Raw genomic sequence first — 20,649 nt, 5'->3', positions numbered from 1 at the left:
GAAACTGGATGACTATTGGCTTCTGCGGATCTTTGCATCATAAATTTATAGAGCTAAAAGAAACCTCTGAAACAACACTGTTCAATGTCACGATATCCTAAGTCATCACTCTGATGCTCCAGGAAAAGGAAGTGACTGCCAGTCACAGAGCTAGGAACAGTCCCAGAAGCTAGTCCCACCTTTCCTTCCCCTGTCCTAGGCTCTACCCACTCCACTCTGTTACATCATCATCTGTGGGAAAGCCCAGGGAAAGGATGCACATTTGTGTTAAAGCCCACAATAACAGAATTACTAAAATTAAAAAAATTGTTAATATTTAAAACTCATCCATTTAAAAAATGTCATTATGCCTGTTGTTGTGAATGTTGTTACTGAAATCTGTTCTCTTCCAAGATCCACGATTTCAGGCTTCTACTGAGCACTCAGGAGCCCATCGGCTTCACAGCAGGACACGCAGCAGTGACACAGCGCTAGGCTTCTTAAATCCGGCACCGACGGCAACAGCAAGCTGAAGGAATGCCTTGCTAACATAAATTCTGAGGGTCTCCGTGGACTGATTCAGGTGAGAATGGAGGGAACCTCAAGCTTTGAGACTGACCGTTGAACCTTCTGGACAACTCCCTGGCCTAGTTCTAAAATTCACAGTCAATGCATGCTTACAGGCATGAGTAGGCTGGCCATGGGCGGACTGCCCCCAGAGAGAACGTAAAAGTATGAGGTGTGTTTTGGTCTCCTTGGAACTCACCTCTTTGAGCTGGTCGAGAAGGTAAAAGGAATGTGGAATCGGAAAGTTTATCCAGTCCAGAATCCATTCTCTCTACTTCGGAGCAGTGGTCAGGAGCCCAGCTGGGCAGCAGGTTAGGGACAGTGAATCCTGGGACGCATTCTCCTTCATAGAACCAATCACTCTGCTCATCGTCCCCTAAAGGAAAGAGATTCTGTCATAAGCTGGGATTTTCAATGTGCTCTAAGAGAAGCCAAATGGGAAGATGATGTCTCGGCGCTATAGGTTTGATTATATTTTTTTACATAAAGTCAAAATACCAAAAAAAAAAAAAAAGAAAAAATGTTTGCTACTTCTTGATCCATACTATGAGAAAAACAGGGGCATCAAACTAGTTTCACATAAATGTCACATTGAAGCAAACTGTGAAGCTTTTGATAGCAAAAACTAACAAAGTTACTGCTTACTAAATCCTGTCCACCTACCAGAACCCATGATAAAAAAATCTGTAAATTTGTTATCTCTTCCAAACATTACACTAACTTCAACTTATCAATTAGGTAACTAAAGCCCAGAAAAATCAAGATAAGAGTTAGTAATGGTGAGCCACGGTATGAATCCAAAGCCTGAATAACTCCAAAGCCTTTAACATAAAAATAAACTGCCTCTCATCTACCATTCTAAGTGGCATAAATGAACTTGGAGGTTAAAAATCCACAAATATTTCTCACTTCGCATTGCTATTTCTGCAGGATTTCTTGCTGTTATTTCCTGTAATAGGTGAATAAAGGATGTATATTCACACCTTGTTTCTTCCTTGGTACCTCATTAATGGGACAAAAAATCATCTTGACAGTAGCAACCCAGGCTACCAGAAAAAAAAACTAACCACAAAGACAATATAACCCCCCAAGGCTTGTCGAGAAGTTATACCATTTGCCCAAGGCCATACTCAATTATTGACAAAGTCAAGACTAGAACCATACAGCCAGACTCTTGGTTCAAACTTCTTTCTACCAGCTACTATGATAGCATCTCAATTTCCAAAAGAGCTTATTCCTGCCCACAAAGAGTAAGACGGATAACTTTCTGTCTGCTACCCCTCACCCTTTTCAAAACAGCAAGGATGAAGGAAATTATACTAGAACATCTAAAGAGTTCACATTGCATTCATTCTCTGATGGGTACTGGATCTCAGGGAAGCTGCTCAGACCTGTTAATCACAAGAAGTATCAGATTCATGGATCACTAATGATAACTCTTAAATCACTGCAGAGATCTTTAAAAGGGAAAAGAAGCCACTAAAGAAGCTGCTCCAAATATTCCCTTATAAAAACACAACATCAACAGCTGTTTTTCAAAACAGTGGTTCTCAATCTTTAGTGTGCTTCAGAAGGATGGGGAAGGGCTACTAGAACACAGACTGCTAGGCTGTACTGCCAAAATTTCTGATTCTGGCCTAAACAGGACCAAGAACGCACATTTCTAACAAGTTCCCTGGAGATGCTAAACTGGTCTGGAGATCACATTTGAAGAACCATTAGTCTAAAAGCATCTAACCTAACCAGGTACAAGAAAGAACAAAAGATAGGCATCAGAATTAACAATGATTAATTTCACTGCAAGTCAATACAGTGATTCCTTCCTATTCATAAGCATTCCGTGGGCCCTTTATTAATTAGTATATTTACCTAGATCATAATTTTCTGGTAACAAATGGCAGACTATAAGCGAATTTTTTTGTTTGTTTTGGTTCTCAAGCATTCACTCCAGATTTTTGATAATACAAAAATGGACTCACTGAACTGGAAGGAACCTTGTGACATCATCTAGGCCAGTAGTCTTCAACTCTAGTTCACTAGGATGCCTGATGCAGGAGCTCCTCAAAAGAGGGCTGCCAGAGAATAAGGGAGAGGCTGAGTGGGTCAGGCTCTGACCTCCTGCTCCTCTAGGAGCTTGCTTTAATCACAGTGAGTTTAGTTGTTTTATAATTTGAGGTTCTGTGTACAATTTTGTTTCAGGAAGAGAAAGGATAATTTCCCCCTTATCTGTGTTCCCCAATAATTATTAAGAGCTTATTATATGCCAGATAATGTGTTACTACTGTGGTAGAAGATAAAAAAAAAAGACAACAACCAAAAACTCCTGCCTCTGAAAAGCTTCAATGGAAAACGCATGCATCTTTTAACAACAAAGTAATACGGCTAGTGAAGAAAGCAGTAAGTTCAGGGAAAGAAAAAGAATTAAGAGTTCTAGGAGATGATGTGTACGCTGATTGTATCAGAATCCCTTTAGGAAACATGTACATTTAAACAGGGTATTTGAGACTTTAGTGATTATTTACAAACATGTAGACAGTACTAAGAGACGCCAAAGGGATGTTGAAGCACCCCGGGGCAGCAGAGCAGTGAGTCTTTACCATTCCTAGACCTGAAGAAGCAAGGGGAAAGAATGGTTACCAGAACATAGAGAACTGTGGTTATAGGGGAAGGGTCCAAACAGGAGTGGTAGCCTTCAGCAGAACACAAATATGAGCACCCGGCAGAAAGGGAGCCAGGGACAGTTCTAATCCAATGTGGTACCCTGCAATATGGTTTTCACCTCTTCACTGCCTCCCCATAATAGAATGATACATTCACACCCTTTGCCCTTTGCCCTGGGATTCCACAGAGCCTACCCTTTGAGGAAGAGCACACTTTTTCATCCCACAGACATGGGGCTTAGTCATCTGACTGGCTTCAGGTAGAACATTAGCAGATGTGATTCAAGCAAAAGCTTTAAATATTCATATATGATCTGGTTTGGTCACTTGGCATTCATGTCCTCTGCCCTGAGAAGTCCATGTCATGCAGAGCCATTCCTCCTTTAGCCTAGGTCCCAGAATAAGAAAAAATTGAGTAGATACAAACCTAACTTGAAGCTTGGAGACAGGATGAGCCCAGGCAAGAGCAGCTGAACCACAGCCAACCCCCAGCCCCATAGCAAGAAATGAATGTACCGGATTGGCCACAAAGTTTGTTCGGGTTTTCCCATAGCATCTTACAGCAAAACCTGAACAGACTGTTTGGCCAACTGAACAATAAACCACTGAAACCTAGGGACTGTTAAACAGTATTATCATAATAAAAACTTGACTGATACAACCAATCTCATTCACCTCCCCCCTACACACACACACTTCCACTGTTGCCTCCTGAATGGCCAAACCCAACCAGAAGCTGAGAGCAAAAAACCCATGGATGTAGTCCATAAACATGCCCCGGAGGAGCAAACTGAGAACAGTCTTGGAGGACGACCAGCCATTCAAGGAAAGGGAAAGATGAGATTTCAGGCAGAGAGACCAACAAAAGGAAAGACACAGAAGCAGGAAGAAACAGACCTTTGTGCTGAGAACTCTAAGCATCTAACTATCACCAGAATGTGTGAAGTTGAGGCAGAGACAAAGGGAAAAGCTGGGGCTATAAAATAGTCTGTGACCTTCCATAATACACCAAGGATTTCTTGTCATTGGAAGGCCTTCCAAAGGCCCAAAACTTAATCTGTTGTAGTAACTCCACACTTTCTTACACCTCTGTATACACATCATAACCTTTGAGAGACGCATTATGAACTACAGTAAAAGCAAAGAAAAAGAGCAAATATTAATATTAGTAATTCTGAAAGTATGTTCCAGTTCATTCATGAAAAGACAACCAAACTTTCCTGGTATGAAATAAGAGAATCAAAACCGTACCTACAGACTATGCAGGAGTATACATGCACAGTTTCTAATGACGCCTAGCTCCCTCAGAACCAGAAAGGGATAGGAATGCACTCACAACAGCCTCCATTAGAGTGGGAAACTCAACAGCTCCACTTGTGCCCACAACTCTGAGGCATGGGTGAGACACCTCCCCATGGTCTCTTTCCAAAATTAGGATTTGGCACCTAAGTCTCACAGTCCTGGGATCCCTTCAGTTACTAAGGAGCCAATCTGGATCACCCTAGACATATAGCCACTGTGCTTCTGGCTTTCAATCACTTAACCCTCAGAGAAAAATCACTGGATTTCAGAAGGGACTTTAGAGATCTACAAATCACTCACTTAGATTAAGAAAACCACAGTCTACCCTTTATAAAATTACATTCTCAAACCAGTTAATCCTAAAGGAAATCAACCCGTAATATTCATTGGAAGAACTGATGCTGAAGCTGAAGCTCCAATACTTTGGCCACCTGATACGAACAGTCAATTCATTGGAAAAGACTCTGATGCTGGGAAAGATTGAAGGCAAAAAGGAGAATGGGGCAGCAGAGGATGAGATGGTTAAATATCACCACTGACTCAATGGACGTGAATTTGAGCAAACTCCGGGAGACAGTGGAGGATAGGGAGGCCTGGCGTGCTGCAGTCCATGGCGTCTCAAAAAGCTGGAAACGACTGAGCGACTGAACTGAACTAGCAATAAAAGGGAACAATACTCATAAATGAAAATATCACAGATAAATTTTACAGACTTTAGATGAGCAGAAGAAGCCAAACACAAAGAAATGAACATTCTGTAATTCCATTTATGAAGTTCTCCAACTGGCAAAAGTAATCTAAAGTGGAAAATAAAATCAGAACATTAATTGCCAGGGCAGGGAATGACAAAGAAAGGACACAAAAGAAATCCCTGGACAGATAGCAATGTTCTATATTATGAGTTGGGAGGTTACAAGACTTCATTTGTTTGTCAAAATCATGTAGCTAAGATATGCACATTTCAATTTATATAAATTATAACTCAAAAAAGTGATAAAAATAATAAATGGAATGTGGGGTGGAGTGTGGGTGGAAACATGAAATAACGGCAGTAAGTTGATAAGTGTTGAAACTATCTGGCTCATGAGGTTCATTATTCTATTTTGTTTACTTTCCATATGATATCTGTTTAGAATTAAAAACTTAATATATGTAAACAAATAAATAAATTGCCTTATACCTGACTTCTGGAAAAGATTAAAAAAAAAAAGAAAAGAAAACCACAGTCTAAAAGAGCTATATAAAATTCTTACTGTTACACACTTAGTATAGCACCAAAGTGTATATAGTACAAGATCAAGCTACTGTTTAAATAGTAAAAATTAAAGAACTGATAATTAACACACACAAGCCTTCCTCACAGGAAGTTTCTACTAGACTTTTCTACTTTTCTAGTAAAAAATATCTTTTCTATAATCTATTCACCCAGAACACTATGGTCATTTATTGTTGTTGTTTAATCGCCCAGTCGTGTCCAACTCTTTTGCGACCCCATGGACTGCAGCACGCCAGGCCTCCTTGTCCCTCACCATCTCTCAGAGTTTGCCCAAGTTCCTATTCATTGTTTCAGTGATGCCCCCTTCATGGATCACAGCCTTGTCATGGCGAGTGGGCTTGCATAACTCAATGAAGCTGAGTCAAGCCGTGCAGGGCCACCCAAGATGAATGAGTCATAGCAGATGAGTCATAGCAGAGTTCTGACAAAACGCGATCCACTGGAGGAGAGAATAGCAAACCACCCCAGTATACTTGTCATGAGAACCTCATGAACTATATAAATGGTCATTTATAAGTAAGGTTAAAAAAGTGAATTTTCTCCATGTGAAAACAAGACTGTCTTACCATCCAGTAATACAATGTTACAAAATAACCTTGTGGTTATTCTTTGGTTTTAATAAAAAGCAACTTACCATCCAGTAATACATAAGGTTATTTTTTGGTTTTAATAAAAAGCAACTTTCCAAAGTTCCATCCTTGACACTATAACACCCCTGGATCAATGATCCTCAAATTCTGAACTACCTGCATAAAAAAAAAAAATCACCACAGGTACTTACGGAAAATGCAGACTCCTGGGGCTAACTCCAGACCAATCCGAGGAGCTCAGGAACTTGCAGTTTTAACAGTTCCCCACATGGTTTTTATGCCTTAAAGTTTGAGAACCACTTTCACAGACAACCATCAAACTCGCAGTGAGGCACTTCTAGAACCATCCGAATCCTCCCAGAAACGCTGAACCAACGTCCCAAAGCTAGGATCATGATTACCTTGCCGGCCTTCATCGTTGGTAAAGAGCCCCGTGTCACTGCTGCTACACACACTGCTGGTTTCACTGGAAAAAAGTAAAACACAAGAGAACACATCAGGTCCAGTCAAAACGAAACTGTCCATTCATCTTCTGGTTTTCAAGTCGAAAGATCCCAAGTTTCCCTCATTTCACTCTAACTCATTAGCCAATCAGAAATATAAATTTCACATTTAAGTATAGGGATAAATTCATTTTCCCCCAAACAAAAGAAATGTAAGAAGAGGAGAATTGTAAAACTTTTACTTATATTTTAAACTACTTTCAAAAGATCACAAGTCACTTTGTTAGTTTACCAAGAAGAAGTTATTTATAGACGCTCATGGAGGTCATTTCCAACCTGCTTTGGTATATTAAACAACACAAATTTATCAACCAATTTTATTTTTAAATATTGTCAACTATCAATTTCAAATGAAGCCATGCAACTTAAAAGATATCCAGCATGTTTCAAGTTAACAAAGCAGCAAACAAAAATCAGGAAAAAAAAAAATCAGTATGACAAAAATTATATTTTCTAAATTTAACGTCTCTTGATATCAAGTAGATACAACAAAAATTCACTTTAAAAATAAGGTTAAAAATGAAAATGTAAAAACAAATTCCATGTGAATTCACCAAAATAAAAACTTTGGTGCCACAGAATGCTGTCCAAGTCAGCTTCATCCTGTGCTAATTCTAACAACTGATTCTGCCTCTTTGGATGCTGCGTTTCTCCCACCTAATCATCAAATTCGATTTATCTGGCGCAAGAAAAATTTCTCTATTCTTTACAATACTAGCCATTTCCTTGATGGGGATATTTTCTTCCAAGCTAGTCAAGTTCATTCACGTGCTCTAGAAGACAGAAGCATCCTCACCCTGCTGCATAAAGAACAGGCTTGGCAAAACCCCAGTCTACACTTCTGGATCCAAACTCTGAAAATATTTTGTATTTTGCAACATTTCCAAATGTCTTGCCAACACTAAATCCTAAAAATGCCAGTTAAATTATGTAGCAGTGCTTCCTCACTTAAGCTTGTCTGTGGGTAACAGATCCAAGAAATTTGTTGCAGTAAGAGCCAATAAAACATACCTGATTTCTTTAAAGCTTCTTTCATTTTCCTCTGCACTTAAAAATGGGAACATTCTCCAGTGTCATTCTGAGAAATGTCTCACAAAACTTAGCACCACTGGATTCTGATGGATTTAGAATCTTCAAAGCACTCTGCAGTTAAATCCAGAAGACATCCTCACGGGGTACTTACTGCATTCTTCCTACTTCTGAGTTTAAGGAATGGTGCCTGCTAACTTGATGGTGCTGTTTTTGTTTTGAGCAAGTTCCTGAGAGTATTAGTGGTATACTCTAACTCCACTCAATCTTACTACACATTCTCTCATATCAACTACTTTATTACTATCATCTTACCTCAAAGGTAAAGCATATTTTGTTTATTTTTCAGCTCCTCTAGATGTTAAGGAGGGCTTAAAAAGCACATCAGACCATAAAACAAATATTCTACTCCACCATTGTGTTATATGCATTCTTGGTTAGCATATCACTGAGATGTAAGGGTCATCAAACAACAGTCTGTCAACTATTTTTGTATAGGCTGTGAACTAAGAATGGTTTTTATAGTTTTAAATCACCGGGTTAGGGGAAGATCAAATGGAGACTATTTTGTGACATAGAGACATGACACAAAATTCAAATTTCAGTGTCCATAAATGAAGTTTTATTGGAATAAAAGTTCCAATACAGTTTTGTTCATTCATTGATTCTGGCTTCTTTCACACTACAACTGCAGAGCTGAGGAGCTGCAATAGAGAACATATATTACCCACGAAGCCCCCAAATATTGGCTAACTGGCTTTTTACAGAGGAAATTTGCTGCTTCCTGCTCTATGAGTGTTACAAGTTCTACCCTGCAATGTCTATGGGCTCCTCTATTTGAATATTTCCAATTAAGAAATTAAAACTATGGCCTTTTTACAAAGTCTGTGGATTCTGCCCCCATTTATTTCCAGCCACCTGTAAGCACTACAAGATACCATGTTTCTTTCATCCTTTTTTGCACGGATTCCATTATCTCCTCTGACTCTAAATAAAGGGAATGATCTGCTGGATCCAGGAAGGTATGGGTAACCTAAAACCTTCCTGTCCCTGTATATTTTCTATTTCTGTCAACAGTATTTAAGGAGACTCACTGTTCTTGAAAGAGCCTGAACTAAACTTGTCTGTAAGTTTTCTATATATAGTTAGAATAACAGCAATGATGTCACAGAAATATCCCTAGGATTTTAAGACTGTGTTCAAGGGAGATATGTATTTTCTTCATTGAGAAAATAATGTGTGCCTTACAGAACACTTATTACATAGAAGTATCATCATTCCACCAATATCTGGAAATGACTGTTTCATCTGATAGCGTCTGCTAATTCTATCTATGTCCCCAAAAGAACCTGCATGGTGAAAATCTAATTGCATAATTTACTGAGGACAAAAAAACAGAACTTCATGGCATTATCTGCACATAAACACTATGATACAGCATACAAAAATGTAGGGCTAGCTATGAAACAGAAGCAAATTTTTCCTTTTCCAATTTATAGGCCAAAGTCCTGTGGCCTTGATTCACTTCTGAATCAGAGATTACCATTAAAAAAAATAATCAGATTAGTAGGATTTTAATAATGATTCAGTCAACTGTAAAATGTTAATTCAGTTAATTAAACAGAATGTTTAATATTCTGTTAAAAATAAGCACTTATCTTCCAATAAAAACAACTGTCTTTTAGTACCTTTATAGATCACAAGGTCAAAAAGTTAAAAGATGGTAGACTACTACACATTTTTCCTATTACAAAATCTTGACGAGCTTACACCTTTTTTTTGATATGGGCAATTTTACTAGGCAAGGAAAATAGCTCTGTTCCTCATTTTTATAAGAAAAAGAAAATGAGATCCTACCTCTAGTATCCACTTCACTATAGTTCTCTGAAGCTTAGCCAGTAAGACAGAAACTCAACCTTGATTAATCATCAGAAAAAGTAACAAGACAAAGCCCACAAAGATGGCAGGTAGTGAAATCTTCTTTTCCTAAAATGACAGCAACTCCTACAGGCACCAGGCCTCCTGCCTTTGCCTGGGGAGCTGTTCTGTACTCCTTGTCTCACATGATTCTAATCCGTAGAGAGTTTGCATATAAAAGTCTTCATTGAATATTTCGAAAATATTTTGGGGCAGAAATGTATCAATCCTACAATACATCATTCAAAAATATTCTATTGTAAATTGGGGCAATAAAAAGTCTCTAACAGGAAAAAGAGGAGGAAGGATTTTCCCCACTATTTCCCCTAAATTTTCACTCATTCACTTAGTAAGCATTTATTAAGTTTTACTTTATACCAGACCCTGCTATAACCAGCACTAAAACTAACAAGGAAGCAGGCCAACTACGATTTAAATGCATGTATTTAAAAAAAAAAAAAAAAAAAAACACTTGGTCTAGTCCGTGGGAGAAGACTGTGAAAACACGTAAAGAGTGCTTTCCAATGAAGAAAATTCTTCAATGAGGGATGGTGCAAGTTCAGAATTTAACCTTATAATACTGAGAAAATCACCCCATTTTAGAAGCCAGAAAATACCTCAAAAATATTCATATGTGAGTAAAAATAGTAGTAATACATCACACTTCCCTGGTTTTTAGTGAAAACAAAAAAGTTCCAAAATTTAACAGCATAGTCGCTATTTAAGATAAGACCAAATAAATAAATAAATAAATAAAGCCTAGATTTTTGGATGACCAGTTAATTGTATTAATATTACCTACTTTTTACAATATTGTTAGAAAAAAGATTGAACCATATCCAACTGAAATACATAAATGTAAAGAAAGTCAACCTAACCAGCAGTTCCAAAGGTTTTCCTCTCTCAACATTTTATTATGAAGATGTCCAAACAAACAAAAAAACTGAAAGAACTTACCGCTCACACTCTATCACCTCGGTATTGCAATTAACATTTTGGTTTTCCTGTCTTGTCACGCATATGTCCGCCTAAACTTAACCAAGCATCTTGGTAATTCAAGGCACTCTGGGTAAACCAGATGACTGGGCATGGCATCCATTTTCAGAGGGATAGACTATTATAGGAATCAAGCCTAATAAAATACTATTGATATTTTTCATCCACTTAAATAGTTAATTCCAGGGTAGAGTTAGCTAAACATTGTAAATTTTGGTGCAAATTTTTAAAAGCTTTCATCTGAACTGCTCTTCTTTCCAAGTTCTGAAAATGAATTGCCTGTCCTTTTCAAGAACAATTTTAAAACATATGGTTTTCAAATTAGGAAAAACTCTCCATTTTTAAATCATAATATTTTTATTCTATAGAATAAATCAATGTTTTGGTCTTACTGAGTATTCTAATTTGAAAGTCATGCTTGTTGGTAAAAGCAGAGTCAATGAAGTAAAAAACTCCATCTCAGTACCAGAAACATCGAGAGCAGTGGTTCTCAACTAGAGGTAATTTTGTTCCCCTTCTCCTATCTTCCTGCCCCACCCCAGCCCTTGGGGTCACTTGGCAATATCTGGGAAAGGTTTTTCTGTCAGGACTTGGAGGCAGGTAGAGGGAGCTAGTATTCTATTGGCAATTAGCAAGCAGAGGCCAGGGATGCCACTAACATCCTACAATGCACAAGACAGCCCCTACAACAGAGAATCATCCAGCCCAAAACTGTTGGCAGCATCAAAGGTGAGAACCCTCATCTAGAGTGATGAATAAAGTGGAGGGATGAAGGGAGTGGGACATCACAGTTAAGGAGGGAAAGCACTTCAGAGGAGGGGCAGAGGTCAACATCGTATAGAAGAAACAATGTCATTCTGTCGCCAGGACTGAGTCAGGGCCTCAGTCTGAGGTCTAGCAGATCCCACCATGAGCAGGTAGCTGGACCTTCAGGCTAACTGGTCTGAAGAACTGAAACTCCTTACGAGTTGCATAGGTCACCCTTCCCAGCTTAGCCCAGACAGAAAGAATATCCTACAGCCATGGAAGAGAAAGATCCAGGCTGGGAAAGAAGGAAATACGTCGCTCACCTCAATGTCCCCGATGCCTAATGTAGCACCTGGCATACAACAGGCACTCAGTAAGTGTTGCGTAAATGAAATGAACTCATTCAGATCAGCTCTGTCACCTCCCCTTGTACAGCTTTTGTGTCATGCCACTGCACCTCTCTAATCCTACTTCCACGCACGTTAAAATGCGGATGGATTGTTCTGAGGATGTGATATGAGAACACATAACGTATCACGTACGTTATCACGTATGGAGTCTAGGATGTATCTGTGGAGTCTAGAGCTATTATACAAAGGCAAAGGATGAAAGACTCAAAGGTTACTTCTAGGGTCGTAATTTTTGTATGTTTCCAAATAATATTATTTTAGAGGCTAATAGCAGTACTCTCCTCATTGGCATTCTTATTAAAATAATCATCTAAATTCAATGGGACTTTCAATTATACCTCAATCTAAAAATTCTGTAGGACTCAAATCTATTTTCACTTTGAATGGAAAATTAATATGTGACCTACGAAACCTAGCATTTTTCCCACACTGGGTTTCACCCAAGAGAGGCAGACACTGCTCTCAGGAGATATTAGACAAGGGTCCCAAGAAGGGGTTCGGCCCTTGAATTACTAGAAAAACTACTAATACAGAAAGCTACTGTTCTGTATGACTCAGGGAACTCAAACCAGGGCTCTGTAACAACCTAGAGGGGTGGGTTGGGGAGGGATGTGGTAGGGAGCTTCAAGAGGGAGGGGACATAGATACCTATGGCTGATTCATGTTGATGTTTGGCAGAAACCAACACAATATTGTAAAGCAATTATCCTTCAACTAAAAATAAATAAATTTAATTATTTAAAAAAAGGCTACCATTACCTATTGACACCAATAACATCATTTACTGCGTTTTACTATAGACCCAACAAAGTACTGTTTTATATTCATTATTTCATTTCTTTTACCCTAAAGGTCTATGAGATAACTATGTCAACCTCATATTATAGATGAAGGAATGTGGCTTAGAACGATTAAGCAACTTGTCCCACACTGCACAACAAGCATCAGAAGCTGGGTAGTATATCTCCACAGCCCAGGTACTCACTGAATGGCCACTAAAACACAGGTGATGCAATCATCTCACTTACTGAAAGTCAATTCAGGTTTACTCAGAACGTAATTATGAATTTCAGCACTTCTCATTTTCATTTACGTGAAAACGCAAACAGACTGACTGAACTAGGGAAAGAGTTTACTCTTTGCTTTTCACTACTTAGAACATTCAGACACAGCTGAAATTCTAGCTGTATTTTGATGACTACAGCTTATAAGCTAAAAATACATCATACATGCTGAATAGCATCAAAATGATTTACAAACTCACTCCAGAAAAGATCTTCTCTCCTTTCGTGCTACATCTTAAAATTTAAAATATAAACATCCATTTTCAGTATACTTAAAATACAACAATACATTCTCAGGAATCTACATCTTGCTTGCCTTTATAGTTCCTGAATGTCCTTTCTTTGAAATCAAAGTAAAAACATTCTCTTAGTTTGTTCTGGGGAAATAATTACTCTGAGAATATTATTCCTGAATTTAGCTTCACGCTAAGTAACAAAAAATTTTCAGAAGACCAGTAGCCACCTGTGGTAACCAGACTCCCGTGTGACTCCCGATGACGCCAGCCTTCTGGTATTTCACACCCTGGTTGGCCTGTGTAACCAACAGCACAGGCAGATGTAATGGTATGTTCAAGTCTGAGATTTGGGTACTTAAGGGAGAGCCTGCTCTCTCCCTCTCTCCTGTCAGACCATTGGCTCTATGGGAGGTCAATGACAATTTCTCAAGGATGCTAACAGTCCTATAAGAGGGGCCCATGGAAAGGAATTGAGACCCTCAATCCAGCAGGCTATAAGGAAATGAGATCTACCAAGAGCCCTGTGAGCGAGCGTGGAAGTGGATTCCTCAGCCCCAGTTGACCCCTGAGACAACGAGAGCCCTTACCGACCGTGAGACTGCAAAAGAGAGATTCTGAACCAGAATCGCACAGCCAAACTGCTCCTAGATTCCTGACTTCAGGAACTGAACTTGAAGCCAATGTTTTATAAAGCTCCTAAGTTTTAGGGCAACATTTTCCGTAGCAATAAATACAGCATCTTTATGAATTCTCCTTGCCTTCTAGCCCTAATGAGAAGCTTCTAACTTCAAGAAGTCGAATCTCTCTGAATTCCCACAACTAAGAGCTTGTTCTCTGACCTGTGCAGTGTTTAGTCACTCAGTTGTGTCCGACTCTGTGACCCCATGGACTGCAGCCCGCCAGGCTCCTCTGTCCATGGGGATTCTCCAGGCAAGAGTACTGGAGTGGGCTGCCATGCCCTCCTCCAGGAGATCTTCCCAACCCAGGGATTGAACCCAGGTCTCCCGCACTGCAGGCAGATTCTTTACCATCTGACCCACAAGGGAAGCCTCTGACTTGAGAGCTTACTAATTCTATCAAATTCCTGACCATAGAAAACTACATATTGAGACCTGAATGGGAGTACTTTATACCTGTCACCATTACAGTAAGGAGGTACAGAATTTGTGCTATCAGTTATACTCAGAAGTTGTATCAGTAACTTTACCACCTGGGATTCTCACCCATTTAAGATTATTAACCAAGTAGCTTAAGTAAGATGTATCTTTTACAACTAATTTTAAAAGAAATAAGCGGACGGAGTTAATGGCTTATAGTATCAGGCTAAAAAATAAGGGGTTCCATTTTAATTTTTATTAAATAATAATAAACACATTAAAAAAATTTAATTGTCTTAGAATTTACAAAAACAGAAAGGTCACTCCCAGACCTATCACCTGAAACACCTCTCCTGGATTTTTTTTCCTTCTTTTTCCTAAACTAAAGTGGTATATTTGTAATCATATGTAATCAGACTTCTAATTATGAAAGCAAACATGAATGAGGGACAGATTTTTCAGAGAAGTATCTCCCACCAACTGCAAAATTATTCCCACAGTAAGTTATGAGAATATGTAATGAAGGAGGTTATTTTTTCAGTTTCTTCAGATGGCACCCATGAAAGAAGGCAGCAACCTCTCCAGTTTCACAGGTCAATTAACATGGCCACTGCAATCAGGTATACTTCGTGGAGCTAATGATCTCTGTCAGGATTTTGTTACTGAGCTGTGGCAGTGACTTAGAGAAGTCCACCCCCTCCTTTTACGGCTGTTAACAGATTCATCCTCAGTAAGACAAGATGCCTATTCAAAGTAAGTTTTTAAAAAGCGTGTATTTTGAGACTTGACTACCTGAGAATCTTTCTGGCGTCTTCCCAGCTATCTGAGCTATACATAAAATTCAGGGTAGGGAGGGGAGAGGAGGAGGGGTGCAACCTGTCCCCCCTCAAAATTCTACAGGCAAGTCTATTAGCCTCTGGAGTATAGTACTCTAGGGATGGACACCAACCTTATTTTCATGCCTTTAAAGACTCTTTGTAACTGTTCCACTCCCACCACCAATGCAGAATGCAAAAATGTTGCTAGGATATGACTTGGTAAAGGTCTCTTTTCATCAGCTTTCCCTTTTAATCTATACGCTTAATTTGTTCAACCCGGGAACACGTTCTCTCTTCAGTTAGATTTTTTAAATCATTCTTCTATCCCAATGCTTTGGTTTCTTCCTTGGGAGTATTCACGTACCTGCAGACTGGGCCTCCATTCCTGTGCTCCAGATCTATCACCTTCTCTCTCATTTTTATCTCCTCTGTGCATTTTGGGAGGGCTTCCAAAGTTTTCCACATCATCAACTCAATTTTCTGCAGAATGAATTGTCCTTCATTTTAACATTACATTTCAAATCTCCCTACACTCTTTCCTCCCATACTGCTGGGTTGTCAAACAGCTATCTTTCTGTCCTTATGACTTATTGGTCCTGTTTCAAAGTGATTATACTTCCTTGCATCCGTATGAAGATTTTCTAAAATGTTCTTCCGGTTTTCACTGGCTGGCATTTTCAAAGATGTGTGTGTTCTTCCTCTGAACACTCAGGAGGATGTGCCCTCCGCCTTATTCTGCAGAACTTGCTCAAAAGCCTCTTGCTGAGAACTGGTTGACCTAGAATTTGGTATCTGCCAACAGAAGGGGTAGCTAAATTACTCCTGGTCCCATTCTCTACTCCCTTGGATACAGGTAACACGCTCTTTTCATATCTATAACAAGTTAGGAAGATAGGCAGAGCCCCTGGCCTAATTCACCCATAGATTTTTATCTCATACAGCTATGTGGGAGATTGAGATGGGATCTTCTTCTGATCCTCACTGCCTGATTCTGACCCCATTCCAGGAGTCTGCAATAAATGAAGGTATATAAAATACTACAGTCTCCAGAATGCACTACTAATAGGAGTGCTTTTTCCTTCTCTGTCTACGCCAACAGTAAACTACTCTTGGAGACTTATTTCCCAGGCCTCAGTATGCTATGACTGCCTCCTACTCCCAAACATAAATATACACACAGAAAACACTATGATTCCCTATCCAAGTACATTCTGGGAGTTATAGCCTCCAAACAGAAAGTCAAGGATACTGATTGGGAAGTTAAGGGTGCAACAACACTCTGGTTAAAACTACAGCAGCCCAATTTCCTGACTGAACCGGATCCTGCCTTTCTGAACCAAGGGTAGACTATACGGAAAGAATGCAGGGCCTCAGTACTGACAGTCAGGGTGTGCTCAGCACTGCTATGGGCTTCCTACTGCACTCTCCAGAGCATTTCTATCAGCCTTGGAGTTTGACAAAATCTTGGCAATAAGTCAGCTTTAAGTCCTGGTCTCTGGCAATGTGACTTTGCAATGTTTCACATCTTCATAAATATTTTAGGGGGTGGCTGAGGTTACTTATCAGATGCTTTTTAAGATGTGAAGTTATAATGATGTGAAGGAGATTGTGACAAAACAATTACAGAATCTCAGTGTTACAAAGGACCTTACAGATCATTCAGTTCAGCCTCTCCAACTCTATAATTCAATAAGTGGTCATCAAGCCCAGACCTGAAGTGATCTACCTGGTAAAACAACTAAATTTTTATGGAGATTTCATTTTCAGAATGCTATATTTTATAGTGAGGCAACACTTCACACCCTGCACTTTGTATCTATGAATTCTAGTTCCTTCCTCTAGAGTCACAGAATAATCATAACATTTAAGAGACAGATCTTCAAGTACAATAATGTAACATTAAATCCACCTCCCAAGTTGTTTTTTCCCCCCCAGTTATTCCTTAGCATATAGTAGCAGAGCTTTGAATAAATCTATGTAAGCACACTGTGCCAGCTATGCAATACTCTCAAATGTGACGGTACAACGGCAACAATGGTAAATATCCTCTTGGTCAGCATCCCTATTTACAGAATAGAAAACAGAACATCCTCAACCTACCACATATAGTTTTTTCCACAGCTCCAGTAAACCCCTGATTAATGACCTCCACTTGCAAAGGAGGCTACTTACCTTAACCATGAAATAATGAATGCTATTGATCCAACAAGCTACTGCTATAGAGTGTTATTGATCACCCAATCTTTGGTTAAAATGGTCCTCATTTAGCAATTTCACTGTTGCAAACACCTGGAGCAAAGCATGCTCATAATTAAAAAGAGTTTGGGAGAGTTAAAGTGAGAGGTGATGGACAGAGATCTCAGCTTTCCACCATTTATTCTTGCTTCTGAGCTATTATTTGTGTCAGAAGGGATATTGATTTTCTATAAAAATAAGAAAACAAGAGGCACCAAGGGGCCGCAGAAGGTCAGCTTGGGCTAGAACAGGAGGGGGGAGGTTTAGCACTCTATCTCTGTCATTTGGCTTCCAAGAGAAGAGAATATTTTCTTTCCTGTGAGATTGGCTTCTAATACATCACCTTAGGAAGGCTCCTGACTGCAACTTCAGGCCACCACCAAACCAATTCACTTACAAAAGAAAAGAAGCTAAATTATATTCAAGGGGAAAAAAATGAATGATGTTAGTGAAGAATAAAGCAAAATTGGGCTATGACTCACCTAATTAATAGTCACTGTACAGACAATTTGAATAAAGATCAGTAGAAAGTAATTTTACAAAAGAGTTGATCCATTCTAGAATGGAACACACACGGATGGAAAAATATTAAAATAATAATTGAGCTTTTTACATCATAACCACTTTCAGTCCCTCAGAACTCTTGAGGGATTGAATTGAAGAAAGAAGAGAAACAGAAAAGCAAAAAGAATTATAGGTTAAAGTTAAAACTACTCTATATTTGTAAGTATAAATTTTAAGGAAAGTAGAAATAAAGTTTGCTGATCGAGACATAGATTTTCAAACCTAAAACACCTAATATATGCTTTTTAAAAGAACTATCTATTTACTAGGCAAAGTAAAGCTTAATGAGCAACTTCATCCTAACAATTTTACAAACTGGATCATATATTCTGCCAACCCTCAAAAACACTGATATAAAGTTCTACACTTTGATCTGTATGCAAACTGGCACATCCAAGCAGATTTATGACAGAGTAATAACCAAGAGGATTCTTAAAAGGATTTCTTTCAACGCAGAAAAAAAGGTTGAAAAATTTTGATAGAATCAACTCACCAAGACAGTATAACATCTAAATCATGAATTACTGCCTACTTAAAACATATGCTAATGCTAGTCCTGTTTATAGGGTGCATTTAATAATCTAAGGCAGAGATTTTGGTTCCAATTTACTGTTGACAGGCAGAACATAATGTGCAGTCAAAGAATAACTAAGAATCACCATGAGACTTTCCTGGTGGTCCAGTAGTTAAGACTCTGCACTTTCACTGCAGGGGACACAGGATCCTGTTCAATGAACTAAGACCCCACATGTCACAAGGCATGCCCCCCCCCCCCAAAAAAAAGAATCATCTTCCTTCCTCATAGAGTATATTTAGGAGGGGAAAAATACAAAGCACATCTGCTTGTAACTAAGATGAATCAGCATCAATCAAGGTGAGTTGAAGACTCCTAAATACACTCTAAAGAATTTTTCTCATTCTGTGTCTGCTACTTCTCCACCCAACATTCCCTTAGCTACAAGGATTTTGGTGTCCACCAAAAATCTCTTGTTCTTTGAAAGAACTCTGAAGTTATGGGCCAGGAAGAGAGCCCCAATGTGGGAACAGGTCTCAATTTGAAGAGAAGAATTTCCTAAGAACTACTGCCTACTTCAATTTACCCAAGCTCGCAGATAACTAGATATGTATTGTCACAATCTGACTATAACATGTGACAGATGTATCTGGGGTAAGAAGGACCTAGAAAGACTGAAGTGCCTCACTGCAAAGTTACAGGCTCTGTATCTGCAACCACACTTGGGCTGTGATCTTAGAGAAGACAGAGTTAACAGTCACTCACACACACAATTAAGTCACAGTTTAACAAGAAATTCTGGGGAAGAAATACATACACCTGAAAATAACATCCCAAAAAGCTGTTGTTGTCTCTTTAACTGTCATTCTTAATAGTAAGATGATTATTATTTGGTATGTAAGCTTGATATTGAAACAAACTTGAACACCTCAATTGAGAGTTTCACCATTATGAAAGGATACAAGTTAACTAAGCATTTCTTGTCTGATTAAATATAGCATGATGAGAAAAAAAAAAAAGGGTTTATAATCCAAAATCATACATTTAAATTGGGTAGAAAGGCCCTAGAATATACAGTGAAGGAAAATCAGGAGAGCCAAATTATAAGCCTACCAAGTCCGACTTTCTGCAACCCTATGGACTGTAGCCCACCAGGTTCCTCTGTCCATGGGATTTTCTAGGCAAGAGTACTGGAGCAGGTTGCCATTCCCTTCTTCAGGGGATCCTCCCGACCCAGGGATCAAACCCGTGTCTCTTGCATCTCCTGCACTGGCAGGGATGTTCGTTACCACTAAGCCACCTGGGAAGCCCCACCTAGTTGCACAGCCTTGCAAACATCAAGTTAGTAAGAAAAAATTTTAAAAATAGATTAAAAACCATCCATGAAAGGTACAGGCATACAGACCTGAACAGCTTTTCCTATTCCTGACAAAGTCTCACCTTCAAGTTCCTAAGATTTACACCTTTGTTTTTCAGACAAATGTCAGAAGAAGCAAAACCCTAAGAAAGATCATCTGTTCTATCCGTTGTAAAAGTTAAGCTGAGACAGAAAAGTGCCATGGAAAAAGCAAGCTCAAAGAGCAGTGAAACACAGTGGTTACCTATGAGCTATGGAATTAGGTTTGATTCCCAGTTTTGCTACTAGATGACCTTGGGCAAATTATCTCCACACTCATAAGCTCTATTTCCTCGTCTATAAAATACAAACGGCGGTCCCTACCAGACAGGGGAGTTGTGAACATTAAAAAAGAATATATGTTCTGCACAACAGTACAGGGCCTGGCACACAGTTAGTGCTTAATAAATGCTAACTAACACTGTTAAGGGCTTCCCTCAGAGCTCAGTCGATAAAGAATCTGCCTGCAATGCAGGAGACCTGGGTTCAACTCCGGGTCGGGAAGATCCTCTGGAGAAGGAAATGGCAACCCACTCTAGTATTCTCGCCTGGAGAATCCCATGGACAGAGCAGCCTGGCGGACTACAGTCCATGGGGTCACAAGAGTAGGACACAACTTAGGGACTAAACCACAATAGTAACAGCAATACACTGGTCCTCAACTGAGAGTACTCACTACGAGGGAGCATCCATGAAGGCTGGTGAGAACTACATAGGATGCCAAACATGGGACATCCCTCATCACAGAG

At 39.2% G+C, this 20,649-nt stretch overlaps 1 protein-coding gene across 5 annotated transcripts in view; it reads right to left on the bottom strand.

Moving 5' to 3' along the window:
• Positions 1 to 20,649, bottom strand: part of GPATCH2L (G-patch domain containing 2 like) — a 66,781-nt gene that overhangs the window by 42,340 nt on the left and 3,792 nt on the right. For all 5 annotated transcript variants that reach the window (XM_065941739.1, XM_065941737.1, XM_065941741.1 and 2 more), the window contains exons 3-4: positions 6,776 to 6,840; positions 746 to 922 (exon numbers count right to left, since the gene is read on the bottom strand). In XM_065941739.1, coding sequence (XP_065797811.1) covers positions 746 to 922; positions 6,776 to 6,840 — 242 coding nt within the window. The remainder of the gene's footprint in view (positions 1 to 745; positions 923 to 6,775; positions 6,841 to 20,649) is intronic.

The sequence above is a fragment of the Muntiacus reevesi genome, chromosome 7, assembly GCF_963930625.1.
Source record: "Muntiacus reevesi chromosome 7, mMunRee1.1, whole genome shotgun sequence".
Classification (NCBI taxonomy): Eukaryota; Metazoa; Chordata; class Mammalia; order Artiodactyla; family Cervidae; genus Muntiacus; species Muntiacus reevesi.
This window is presented reverse-complemented; position numbering and strand designations above follow the sequence as displayed.